Below are 14,280 nucleotides of genomic sequence, written 5' to 3'. Positions count from 1 at the left end.
ATGCACTAATCTTTAGAGCAAGGGCCCCAACTGTTTTCCTCTTCTTACACTTCAAAGAATTTTTCGACACAGATTTTGAGGTGGATTCTTCACTCCTCACAGTCATTTTCTGATGTAGATTTGGATCTCAAGCTGAAGTGCACATGGGTTATGCAGCAGGACAATGATCCAAAACACACCAGCAAGTCCACCTCTGAATGATTTAACAAAAACAAAATTAAAACTTTGGAGTGACCTAGGTAAAGTTCTGACCTTAACCCGACTGAGATGCTGTTGCATGACCTTAAAAAGGTGGTTCATGCTCGGAAACTCTCCAATGTGGCTGAATTCCAACAATTCTGCAGAGATGACAGAACCAAAATTCCTTTAGAGCATTGTAAAATACTCATTGCCAGTTATTACAAATGATTGATTGCAATTGTTGCTGCTAAGGGTGGCCCAACCAGGTATTAGGTTAAGAGGGCAATCACTTTTTCACGCAGGGCCCTGTAGGCTTGGATTTCTTTTACCTTAGTAATAAATACCTTAATTTAAAAAGTGCATTTTGTGAATACTTGTGTTATCTTTGTGTAATATTTAAATTTGTTTGGTGATCTGAAACATTTAAGTGTGACTAACGTGCAAAATAGTAGGAAATCAGGAAGGGGACAAAAACATTTTCACATAACTGTAGATCACACTTTCTCTGAGCAAAATCTGCAACAAAATCTGTATATTATACATGCAAATGTGTGTTGAAAAATAAATTAACAGATTAGCCAATTTGTGATGGCAGCTTTGTAAGAACTGTAGGCTGTTCCTATAATTCCTTGATTTAAGACTAGATAGAGATATAATTAATTCTGCAATAGTAATGCTCTCTAACTTTTGCTCTTTGTTATTTGTTTTGTGTTATTACTTTTATTGAATATTAATACCTGTCCTCTTTTGATTAGAGACCACTACCAGGCCAATATTATGTAAAAGCATATAATTTAGTTAGTGCTACAAAAATAATGCAGAAAAGGAAGGAGTTCCAGATTCTTGTGTGGTAAAAATAATCCAAGTTTATTCAAGTGATTAAAATATCCATGCAGATTACACACTACAAAAATAATGCAAGTTTTCAGCCACAGATATTATCAGAGGTGTACACAGGATTTTGTCAGGGTGGAGACACAATGCACTTTGCCACATTCTAATAGATTCTTCTACAGTGAATGAGGAGAAGATGTGGTTGTCAGTTATCAGGAGAAAATGTTCACAGCTTCCTATTTCCAGTATTGAGATTTGCAAAAATGTATTTCCCGCAAATCTAAAATGCTGTATATAAGCCCTGAAAGGTGATGGCCCTATCTTATATCAGCCAAAACTGATGAGAGGTTCCCTTTAATAAATATGATGTGGGGTCCCCCTATTAATAATAACAGAAGGCAGCCAAAGGAAAGAAGAGACAAAGGGCATAATTAGGTAATGTTCCAAGGTCAGAATACCAGGAGGATATTGAATTAGAGCAGGAAGGGTTAAACAGAGGGTCAGAACGAGGTCTGTTGTGGATTCTGTTTGTGGGCTCCCTCTGGTGGTTACTGCTGGTACTGGGTGACTTTGGTGGGTTGCGGCCTTTGGTTTCCACCTGTCCATCAGAGGCTGGGTGTTTCCTATTTTACCTGGCCTTTCTGTCATTCCCTTGCCGGCTATCAATGTATTCAGATGTGCTCTGTTTGGTTCCTGCCTACCTGCTCCCAGATCTTTCAGGATAAGCTAAGTGCTGATTTTCAGTTGTTGGTTTTTTTGTCCAGCTTGCTTATTATGTCTCTATGCTAGCTGGTAGCTCTAGTGGACTGAGGTTCTCCCCATGTGCCATGAGTTGGCACATGGGTTCTTGTAATCTCAGGATGGTTTTTTTGATTAGGGTTTTTTGCTGACCGCTCAGACCCCTTTTGTATCGTTCTGCTTTCTAGTTTACAGCGGGCCTCAATTTGCTGAACCTATATATATCATCTCTATGTGTGTGCCTTCCTCTCATTTCACCGTCAATACATGTGGGGGGCAACTATACCTTTTGGGGTTCATTCCTCTGGAGGCAAGTGAGGTCTTTATTTTCTCTGCAGTACTGGTTAGCTCTTAGGCTGGTGCGTGGCGTCTAGAACCAACGTAGGCACGCTCCCTGGCTATCTCTAGTTGCGTTTGTCAGGCGTAGGGCAGCGGTCAGCCCAGGTTCCATCACCCTAGAGCTCGTCCGATATTTTGTTTTACTTTGCTTGTCCCTTGCTATCCCTAGCCATTGGGATTCATGACAGTATAGCCGGCCCACAAAGTGTTAATTGTTTGGGCTGAAGCAGGAGAAAAAGAAGTGTTTAAGGGAAATTTTTTTTTTTTTTTTTCCTTCAGAGTTTTGCTGCCTAGCCCTTAATTGCTGTCTAGCTGCTTCTTACCTCCTCTTAACCCTTGAATGGCTCTGATATTAGCTGTTTAACATGGATGTCCAGAGTTTGGCTTCCAGCCTGAGTAATCTCGCGGCAAAAGTTCAAAACATACAGGATTTTGTTGTTCACACTCCCATGTCTGAACCTAGAATTCCTATTCCAGAGTTCTTTTCTGGAGATAGATCTACCTTCCTGAATTTCAGAAACAATTGTAAATTGTTTCTTTCTTTAAAATCTCGCTCCTCTGGAGACCCTGCTCAACAGGTCAAGATTGTAATATCTTTCCTGCGGGGCGACCCTCAGAATTGGGCATTTGCATTGGCACCAGGGGATCCTGCATTGCTCAATGTGGATGCGTTTTTTCTGGCATTGGGATTGCTCTATGAGGAACCCAACCTGGAGATTCAGGCTGAAAAGGCTTTATTAGCCCTCTCTCAGGGGCATGATGAAGCGGAAATATATTGTCAAAAATTTCGGAAATGGTCGGTGCTTACTCAGTGGAATGAGTGCGCCCTGGCTGCAAACTTCAGAAATGGTCTTTCCGAGGCCATTAAGGATATTATGGTGGGGTTCCCTACGCCTACAGGTCTGAATGAGTCGATGGCTATGGCCATTCAGATTGATCGGCGTTTACGGGAGCGCAAACCCGTGCACCAGTTGGCGGTGTCTTCTGAACAGGCACCTGAGACTATGCAATGTGATAGTATTCAGTCCAGAAGTGAACGGCAAAATTATAGGCGGAAAAATGGATTGTGTTTTTATTGTGGTGATTCAGCTCATGTTATATCAGCATGCTCTAAACGCACAAAAAGGGTTGATAAATCTTTTGCCATTGGTACTCTGCAGCCTAAGTTCATTTTGTCTGTGACTTTGATTTTTTCACTGTCGTCCATTTCCGTCGATGCCTATGTGGATTCAGGCGCTGCCCTGAGTCTTATGGATTGGTCATTTGCTAAACGCTGCGATTTTAGTCTGGAGCCTCTGGAAGTTCCTATCCCTCTGAAGGGAATTGACTCTACACCATTGGCTATGAATAAGCCGCAGTATTGGACACAAGTGACCATGCGCATGACTCCCGTTCATCAGGAGGTGATTCGCTTCCTTGTACTGTATAATTTACATGATGTACTAGTGCTTGGTCTGCCATGGTTACAAACTCATAATCCTGTCCTGGACTGGAAAACAATGTCTGTGTTAAGCTGGGGATGTCACGGGGTTCATGATGATGCACCTCCGATTTCAATCGCTTCATCTACTCCTTCTGAGATCCCTGCGTTTTTGTCTGACTATAGGGATGTTTTTGAGGAGCCTAAGCTCAATTCGCTCCCTCCTCATAGAGATTGTGACTGTGCTATAGAATTGATTCCTGGCAGTAAGTTCCCTAAGGGTCGTTTATTTAATCTGTCACTGCCAGAGCATACTGCTATGCGGAATTATATTAAGGAGTCCTTGGAAAAGGGACATATTCGTCCATCTTCGTCCCCTCTGGGAGCAGGTTTTTTTTTTCGTGGCAAAAAAAGATGGTTCCCTGAGGCCTTGTATAGATTATCGCCTTCTGAATAAGATTACAGTCAAATATCAGTATCCACTGCCATTATTGACTGATTTGTTTGCTCGCATTAAGGGGGCTAGGTGGTTCACTAAGATAGATCTTCGCGGTGCGTATAATCTGGTGCGGATAAAACAGGGTGACGAGTGGAAAACCGCATTTAATACGCCTGAGGGCCATTTTGAGTATTTGGTAATGCCTTTTGGACTCTCCAATGCTCCGTCAGTCTTTCAGTCCTTTATGCACAATATTTTCCGTGAATATCTGGATAAGTTTATGATTGTGTATTTGGATGATATTTTGGTGTTTTCTGATGACTGGGAGTCTCATGTTTTACAGGTCAGGAAGGTGTTTCAGGTTCTGCGGGCCAATTCTCTGTTTGTGAAGGGCTCAAAGTGTCTCTTCGGAGTCCAGAAGATTTCTTTTTTGGGGTACATTTTTTCTCCTTCTACTATTGAGATGGATCCCGTCAAGGTTCAGGCGATTTGTGACTGGACACAGCCTACATCTGTTAAGAGCCTTCAGAAGTTCTTGGGGTTTGCTAATTTTTATCGTCGGTTCATTGCTAATTTTTCCAGTATTGTTAAACCTTTGACTGATTTGACTAAAAAGGGTGCTGATGTTGCTGATTGGTCTCCTGCGGCCGTGGGGGCCTTTCAGGAACTTAAGCGCCGGTTTTCTTCTGCTCCTGTGTTGTGTCAACCAGATGTTTCACTTCCTTTTCAGGTTGAGGTTGATGCTTCCGAGATTGGAGCGGGGGCGGTTTTGTCACAGAGAAGTTCTAATGGCTCGGTGATGAAGCCATGTGCATTCTTCTCTAGAAAATTCTCGCCCGCCGAGCGCAATTATGATGTGGGTAATCAGGAGCTTTTGGCCATGAAGTGGGCATTTGAGGAGTGGCGTCATTGGCTTGAGGGTGCTAAACATCGTGTGGTGGTCTTGACTGATCACAAGAATCTCATTTACCTTGAGTCTGCCAGGCGTTTGAATCCTAGACAGGCTCGTTGGTCGTTGTTTTTTTCTCGTTTCAATTTCGTGGTTTCATACCTGCCAGGTTCAAAGAATGTGAAGGCAGATGCTCTTTCCAGGAGTTTTGTGCCTGACTCTCCTGGAGACTCTGGGCCTACTGGTATCCTTAGGGATGGGGTAATATTGTCCGCCGTATCCCCAGACTTGCGACGTGCATTGCAGGAGTTTCAGGTGGATAAACCGGATCGTTGTCCACCAGAAAGACTGTTTGTTCCGGATGATTGGACCAGTAGAGTCATCTCCGAGGTCCATTCTTCTGTGTTGGCTGGTCATCCTGGAATATTTGGTACTAGAGACTTGGTGGCCAGGTCTTTTTGGTGGCCTTCCTTGTCTAGGGATGTGCGTACCTTTGTGCAGTCTTGTGAAGTGTGTGCTCGAGCTAAGCCTTGCTGTTCTCGGGCTAGTGGGTTGTTGTTATCCTTGCCCATCCCGAAGAGGCCTTGGACGCACATTTCCATGGATTTTATTTCTGATCTCCCGGTTTCACAGAAAATGTCCGTTATCTGGGTTGTGTGTGACCGCTTTTCTAAGATGGTTCATTTGGTGCCCTTGCCTAAGTTGCCTTCCTCCTCTGAGTTGGTCCCTTTATTTTTTCAGAACGTGGTTCGTTTGCATGTTGATTCCGGAGAATATCGTTTCTGACAGGGGAACCCAGTTTGTGTCTAGATTTTGGCGGACGTTTTGTGCCAAGATGGGCATTGATTTGTCTTTCTCGTCTGCATTCCATCCTCAGACGAATGGCCAGACGGAGCGAACTAATCAGACCTTGGAAACTTATTTGAGGTGTTTTGTTTCTGCTGATCAAGATGACTGGGTTGCTTTTTTGCCACTGGCCGAATTTGCTCTTAATAATCGGGCTAGTTCTGCCACGTTGGTCTCTCCTTTTTTTTGTAATTCGGGGTTTCATCCTCGTTTTTCCTCTGGTCAGGTGGAGTCTTCGGATTGTCCTGGAGTGGACGTGGTGGTGGACAGGCTACATCAGATTTGGAATCAGGTGGTGGACAATTTGAAGTTATCTCAGGAGAAGACTCAGCAGTTTGCTAATCGCCGTCGCCGCGTGGGTCCCCGACTTCTTGTTGGGGACTTGGTGTGGTTGTCTTCTCGTTTTGTCCCTATGAAGGTCTCTTCTCCTAAGTTCAAGCCTCGGTTCATCGGTCCTTATAGGATCTCGGAGATTCTTAACCCTGTATCTTTTCGTTTGGATCTCCCAGCGTCGTTTGCTATTCATAATGTGTTCCATCGGTCGTTGTTGCGGAGGTATGAGGTGCCCGTTGTTCCTTCGGTTGAGCCTCCTGCTCCGGTGCTGGTGGAGGGAGAATTGGAGTATGTTGTTGAGAAGATCTTGGATTCTCGTGTTTCCAGACGCAAACTCCAGTATTTGGTTAAGTGGAAGGGTTATGGTCAGGAGGATAATTCCTGGGTGGTCGCCTCCGATGTTCATGCGACTGATTTGGTCCGCGCCTTCCATAGAGCTCACCCTGATCGCCCTGGGGGTTCTCGTGAGGGTTCGGTGACCCCTCCTCAAGGGGGGGGGTACTGTTGTGGATTCTGTTTGTGGGCTCCCTCTGGTGGTTACTGCTGGTACTGGGTGACTTTGGTGGGTTGCGGCCTTTGGTTTCCACCTGTCCATCAGAGGCTGGGTGTTTCCTATTTTACCTGGCCTTTCTGTCATTCCCTTGCCGGCTATCAATGTATTCAGATGTGCTCTGTTTGGTTCCTGCCTACCTGCTCCCAGATCTTTCAGGATAAGCTAAGTGCTGATTTTCAGTTGTTGTTTTTTTTGTCCAGCTTGCTTATTATGTCTCTATGCTAGCTGGTAGCTCTAGTGGACTGAGGTTCTCCCCATGTGCCATGAGTTGGCACATGGGTTCTTGTAATCTCAGGATGGTTTTTTTGATTAGGGTTTTTTGCTGACCGCTCAGACCCCTTTTGTATCGTTCTGCTTTCTAGTTTACAGCGGGCCTCAATTTGCTGAACCTATATATATCATCTCTATGTGTGTGCCTTCCTCTCATTTCACCGTCAATACATGTGGGGGGCAACTATACCTTTTGGGGTTCATTCCTCTGGAGGCAAGTGAGGTCTTTATTTTCTCTGCAGTACTAGTTAGCTCTTAGGCTGGTGCGTGGCGTCTAGAACCAACGTAGGCACGCTCCCTGGCTATCTCTAGTTGCGTTTGTCAGGCGTAGGGCAGCGGTCAGCCCAGGTTCCATCACCCTAGAGCTCGTCCGATATTTTGTTTTACTTTGCTTGTCCCTTGCTATCCCTAGCCATTGGGATTCATGACAGAGGTCCAAGGTCAGGCAATGAATAATCTGCAAATAGAAGGCAAGGCACAGAGTGACAAACCACACAGTAGCTGAATGTACATCTGGCAGAAGTATGGGAGTAACATCCCAGTTAAGTAGCCTGGCAATCACCTGTGACAATGAACACCTGGAGACAGCCAGCATCTCCCAGTCTCAGATTGGACGGCCGAGCTCCCAAACAACATACTGACAGCTTCAGCATACCCCTGTATCAGATTGGAAGGCTGAGCTGTCAATGACTGCATCCCAACAAATAAAGTAGCACTCTGTAGTGCTATAGGGTTCAAACACGAAATAAATGATATTTTAATTGCTTAACTGCACTAGAAACTATGAAAAATAGAAAAGCCACGATAAGGAGATTCTTGTTGCTGGAACCTGCTTAATGTGAATCCTCTATTACACTGAAGTCTACATTTATATGGAAAGGTACTACTCTTATTAAGCACCTGTTCACACCTTATTTCTGTTTGGAAGTGATGGTCAGTTTTTTGGTATTAATAACTGCATCCCAGACACACTAGGGATGAAACTGTGACAGTACCTCCTCTTCTGGGGGGGGGGGGGAGCAACCAAACTGTGGATCTGATGCTACCTTTATTCATTGATTCTGGATTGGATCTAAAGTTAGGGATAGGTACAGTTAGTTTAGAAAGACCAATTCAAATCTTCACCCTTGACAAAACTCTTTTAGCCTGTAATTTGGTCAGGAGGGTAATAGTGGATTTCACACTCCAAGTTGGAGAATTCCACTCTGAAACCATCTTCTGTCTTGTTTTGGATAGTTTACGTGCTGGGTTGTTACTGAGGTTTCCATGGTTGCAGATTCAGAATCCTGTTATTGATTGGTGTCAGAAGGAGATTGGGAAATGGAGCCCCAAATGTTGCAACAAATATCTAAAAACTGTACAAATATGCTCCGCTAGTTTGAAGGGTCTGCTAGGGCATCTGAAGGACTCGAAAAAGAGGCGTCGATACTACCTCACCATCATGCTAATGATTGTGCTATTGACCTTATTCTTAACACCAAATTGCCTAAAGCTCGCCTTCATAATTTGTCTTGGTTTGAACGAACAGCCATGAAAGAATATGTTAACGAAAGTTTATGAAAGGGTCATATCCGTTCTTCCTCCTCCCCTGTTGCTGCCAGACTTTTCTTTGTAAAAAAAAGTAAGATGGCTGTCTCTATTCTTGCTTCAATTTCCGAGAACTAAACAAAATCACGGTTAAAAATACTTACCCACTTTCACTCATCCCCGACCTATATCATCAGTTTTTTGGGGTGTTTTCTAAACTTGATCTTAGAAAGGCTTACAATTTGATATGCATCCGGAAAGGTAATGATTGGAAAACAACCTTTTTAATGGCTGAGGGTCTATTTGAAAACCTTGTCATGCCATTTAGGTTATCCAATTCACCTGCTGTTTCAAAATTTTATGAATGATATTTTCTCTTATTGTATTGGAAGATATGTTGTGATCTACCTGAATGATATTCTAATTTTCTCTCAAGGTTTGGACACTCACCAGGAACATGTCCGTGTTGTGTTACAAAGGTCTTTGTTTGCCAATTAGAGAAATGTGTTTTTTCTGTTTAGGAAATTTCTTTCTTAGGGTTTATCTTGTCAGCAGAATGGTTTAAGATGGGAAGGTGCAGGCCATAATTGGTTGGATTCAACCTCATGATCTTAGGGCTTTGCAGCATTTTCTGGGATTCGTCAACTATTATATTTATCAAGGGTTTTTCTCAGATTGCTAAACCTCTTACTCACCTTACATATAAGGGGTGAATCTCAATCTATCAGGGATTAAAAAAAATTGAGTGTTTCATGTCTGCTTATTCTGATCCAATCTGATCTTCCGTTCATTGTGGAGGTGGATGCTTCAGAGGTCGGAGTAGTGGTAGTTTTTTTGCAGGGACCCAAAACTCTGACTAACCTGGGTCCATTTTTTTTATTTAGTTTGCGGAAAGAAATTATCATGTTCGGAATCTTGACTTACAGTCAAATTGGCATTTGAGGAATGGAGGCATTTTTTAGAAGGGGCAGTTCATCCAGTTACTGTGGTCACTGAACACAATAATTTAGCTTACATTAAATCAGCTAAAAGGTTAACTCCAAGACAGGCCAGATGGTCCTTGTTTTTCTCTAGGTTTAATTTCCTATTACGCTCAGGTTGGGGGTCTAAGAATGTGAAAGCTTGAAAGCTGACATATCTCGTAGTCTAGATTCAGTTTCTCCTCCAGAACCTCCATCCTCCATTATTCCTCAGGCTACTCTGGTAACCTCGTAATTGGAAGAGGAGATGCGTAAAGCCAAGTCATTAGCTCTGTCCGCTACTCCAGGGTCCAAATTATTTGTGCCCGTGTACCTAAGATTGCGGGTGTTACAAGAATGTCATGATTCCATCGTCAGTGGTCATCTTAGTGTTACTGCTACATGGAAAGCTATTGCTAGACCTTTTTTGGTGGCTGTCCATGCTTAATGATATTAAAGATTTTGTATCTGCTTGTGAAGTCTGCGCAAGTGCTTAAGTCAATCATAGCCGGCTCCATTGCCAATTCCAGAAAAACCATGGACTCATTTGTCCATGGATTTCATCACAGAATTGCCTCTGTCTGGTGGGAAAACTGCTATCTGGGTTGTAGTAGACCGATTCAGCAAACAGGATCATTTTGTTCCTTGGTCAGGATAATTTATCAGTACTTTATCAGAGGAAGAAAAAGGTAACTGGGAGTCTGGGTGACCTCCTCGGCCATCATTCAAACACAGACGGTCTCCCAATGCTTTGCTAGCCTGAGGACAATTTGGGCAATTCTTGAGAAAATGTCCAGAGAGACCACAGTATGGACAGAGTCCAAGATCTTGTCTACGTCTTTTCTCCTCAACACGAAGACTGGCAACTCTAACCTCCAATGGTTTCACCTCCGGTAAATAACCAGCAAAGGCAGATATTAATAGGCCAGGGAGGTCCATGAATATTGGCTCTTTCCCAGCATAAGACCAACTCACAGCTGTCTGCTTTCTCTTGGCCGGTTATTAAAAATAGCAAGGACCTCACATTGTTTTTTAAATTATTTATTTATTTTACATTGTCCCTACGCTAGTCAGAGCACAATGTCAGTGGCACTTATGATCTGGCATTTATACAGGCCACGTGACGTGTTGGCATGGCTTTGATTGTTCTAGAATTGCCCACAGCCTAAAAGCTTGTTGATTGGCTGTGCTGCAGCATTTTAACAAACTTTTTTCGGCCCGAACCGAAAAATGGACTTCCTGGAAAAAGTCTGTGTTCGAGTTCGCTCATCACATCTGTTTGGCTTATTTTCTAACAGTATGTATTTAATAGTTTATTTTCTGGTTTGTTTTTTTTCTATTTCAGCACACTTTCCCTACTGTAGTTAATTTGCACTCTGTTTTGCCCTCTGGTTCTTTAGTAGGAACATGAAGCGCTCAATGGATTTTCAGGCAGCATAGGTCCGAGTTGCTATTGTTTAGTCTGTGGTTAGGGCTATCTCTGCTCACGCAGGAACCACTAGGGACTGCATGGTCAGGATCTCTAGTCTGTACAGGAACCGGCAGGGTCAGTTGCAGTTTTTAGTGTGTTACCTATTTTCCTGAGTCGGTTGCTGCACTAACAGTATGCACATATAGGGACAGAGTCTCTGATTCTGCTTGCTTAACCAACTATAAGGCATCTCTGTATCCAACCTGTTGTATCAATACACTGTAACCTGGGCAAATGTCACTGTGCAGTGAGGGAGAGAAGGTGAGTGGTGACAACCATTCCATACCGTTCATTTTAATCCCCTGTGATGATAATATGATAGACTGACACTAAACTGATCACTTTTCAGAAAAGATGAGCAAATCTATTCACAGGAGCCTGTTCCAGAAGCCACATAAGTATTCTGTGCCTGCCAAATGGGAGCCCAATGAGCTGCCGCTGACCTGCCGGTATCCTTGGCATCTCTTCTGATTTGTAGGTGCATTGATGTAATAATTGCGACGTGAAGCTTGCATGGTATTGCGCTCAGTCGCCTAATCAAAGAGAAGGCAAGGATGCTGGTTGTAGGAGATGATTCGCCAGGCTCCCGTGCTACTCATCAATTTGCTCATCTCTATTCTACAGTAGTTAGGAGGAAAAGTGGCCAGAGGAAAGGCTATAAGATTTTAGATTAAGTGATATAATTGTTAATAGAATTATAGTGACATGTAGGATTAAAAGATATGCTTTAGCATTAGTAAAATGTCTTAAAAATGGTAAAACCATGTTTTTATACTAAGCAATACATCATTTTTTGAGGATGCACTTTCCTTAAATGTAGGTCCTCTCTATCTTCAGAGCATTGTACCTGCTCCACTCTGGACAAACATTTAAATTGTTTGTATACTTGTTAGATACGTGCATTAGTAAGATTTTTATATTTTTAACCTTTGAATTTGTAATATTTATAATATATTTTTTCTCTCTTTTAGATGAAAACTGTCTTGGGGATAAATCAGTTTTCTGTCGTTTGGAAGTGCTGGCTCGTTATTGCTCAATGCGGGGATATAGCAGATTATGCTGTAAGGCCTGCAATTCATCTCAAAATTCAAGTGACAATTATGTAAAAAATAATTACATTAAAAATATTCCACCAGCAAGTCCAACTCTTCCAAGTATTCCATCAACCATTTCTCATACCCCAATTTACAGCACAATTTACAGCACACAGATGTCTAGTAGAAACGCAAGTGACAATCTGCAAGATACCAATAGAGTAGATGTGCTCTTCAAGACCAACAGACTTGACAATGAAGTTCCCCCTCCTAATCCCCTGCCGCGCAGAAGGTCCATGTTTGAAAAGACAAAAAACCAGAGGATTCAACAACTAATTGCAGAGAAATTACAAGAGGCTAAGAAGAAGTTGCATTAATGTCAACTCAAGAGCATTTTCTACGAAAATGGAAGAATTGGCAATACACAAGACTCACAGACTGTCCAAGGCATTTCTGACATTACCATGTCATGCAGTTGTAGCAAATATTACAAATTCCAGGTAACATTTTCAGGATATAGACTGACATTTCCTCAATTATATTAGTAACAAATCTACAGTGATCGTAAAGGGTAACAACATTGTTTACAGATGCTTTTGGTGCTTGTTTTTTTATCAGTTTGTCTACATTTACTACAATAATACTATTGTCACATGCTCATGTAAAAGTGTAAATCATATCTATTACTGTTTGTAAAAATATACAATTAGAACATTTTGCAATGAATTTTTTGTGCTGTTCTCATTTTGTCAGACTGAATGTGTTTTACTTTTCACAGTGATCACTAATATATTATTTTCTAGCAATTTTCTTTGCGTTAGATCTGACACTAGTTTTTGACTTCTGAATGTAAAAGTGACCCCAGTTTTTCCCTATCATAACTTATTAAGCTACAGGATATAAATAACCTGAATGTAATGTTTATTTAAAGATATTTTGCTCATACAAAGGATATATAGTTAGTGTAAGTCAAATTGTGTGCAAGCAGTAAAGTTAGGTAAAAATTTACTCTTATAGCTTTTCCTGGAGTGTTTAAATCTGTGGAAATCTCGTCTGGTGTTCCAACAATAGTCAGGCATCATATGTACATTCCATTTACCCAGATACCGTCTCTCTATGAGCTTCAAATCTTGATGGAATCGTTGACATTGCTCATCACTGACTGTATCGGGGTTTTCAGTAAAGTTAGTAAGATGGCTATGCAGAAAATGCACCTTGATAGTCATGTTTCAACCATTCATTTTGTAGCTCTCCAAGAGTTTCTGGACAATATAGATGTAATTATTTGTGTATTTCCAGGGACGTACTTGACAAGGTCTTTGAATAATCATTATTATATCTGACATTGTCCCAATGAAATGTTCATTTTTTTTTTTTCAAATGACAGGATAGGAAATGTGAAAATGATGTACTCGAAACAGTCACCTTCAGTTTTCAAAGCTTTAATGAATTGCTTCATAAGATTCAGTTTCATGTGCAGATGTGGGAATATAATGTTCTTTTTGTCAACAAGACGCTCATGTACAATGTTTGGATCACCAGGTTTGAGGTCAGATCTTGGAGGCCAACTATTCACCACTCAATCATTATCACTAGCTTTGCTTTCTCACATACACAGAAAACAAAGATACTTGGTATCGCCACGTTGCTGACCATAAAGTAAGCATACCATGTAAAGGTCGACACAGATGATCCAATTATATTTGTGATATTGCAACAGCTAAATCACTTTCTTTATGTCTCTGAATAGCCAATTCGGACTGCACCATTGTCATTGTGGAGGAGGACACACTTTAACCCCTTCTCAACATGCGCCATACATATACTGCTCTGCGGGAGAAGCATATGTACGGCACCACCGCAATCACACAGGTTTACACTGAGCACTGCAGTGATCAGTTTTGGGTGCCAGCACCGATGGAGGGTGTTTAACCCCTCTGATGCCGCTGTCAAAAGTGACAGTGACATCGAGGAGCATCGCACAGGGAGTGGGTTCCCTACCTGCTCCCATCAGCACAATGTGACCCCCGGCAGCAAGATGGCCGCGGGGTCCTTCAGGGAAGGTGGCTTGGCAGTGCCTGCTAAGACTAGGAGCTGACGTGCCTTCTCCTCCCTGAAGCAATGCAGAGTATCAGATCAGCGATCTGCCCCTATACAGTTTTGACCCATCCTGGGACAATGTAAAAGAGTAAAAAAAAAGTTATTACAAAGTGTAAAAATATTAACCCTCCGTCAGGGGCAATATGTATCATAACGAGTTTAGGGGCATTGCGCCTGTCTGGCACAGGCTAGAAAATTGGCTATATTTTCCTTTTTTAAAAATTTCAATGCTCTAAAAGTGATCAGTTACCTTAATAGGAATGTAATAAATGAGAATACACATAATCAGTTGGAAAAAAAAATGTTTAATAACCAGAAAAGTAATATGTTTCTATGTCTTGAGCATCC

The 14,280-nt window shown here is 42.1% G+C and overlaps 1 protein-coding gene across 2 annotated transcripts in view; it reads left to right on the top strand.

Annotated features, from left to right (window-relative positions):
- LOC143776550 (A disintegrin and metalloproteinase with thrombospondin motifs 2-like) overlaps window positions 1-12,554 on the top strand; it is a 793,125-nt gene extending 780,571 nt beyond the window's left edge. Inside the window, exon 22 of one of the 2 annotated variants that reach the window (XM_077266022.1) lies at window positions 11,770-12,554. In XM_077266022.1, coding sequence (XP_077122137.1) covers window positions 11,770-12,209 — 440 coding nt within the window. In that variant the 3' untranslated portion in view covers window positions 12,210-12,554. The remainder of the gene's footprint in view (window positions 1-11,769) is intronic. The other variant, XM_077266023.1, reaches the window with a different exon arrangement.
- Window positions 12,555-14,280: the final 1,726 nt, after the last annotated feature.

This window comes from Ranitomeya variabilis, chromosome 5 (genome assembly GCF_051348905.1).
Source record: "Ranitomeya variabilis isolate aRanVar5 chromosome 5, aRanVar5.hap1, whole genome shotgun sequence".
Lineage (NCBI taxonomy): Eukaryota > Metazoa > Chordata > Amphibia > Anura > Dendrobatidae > Ranitomeya > Ranitomeya variabilis.
Note: the sequence above shows the minus strand (reverse complement) of the source record. Positions and strands in the feature narration are given on the sequence as shown.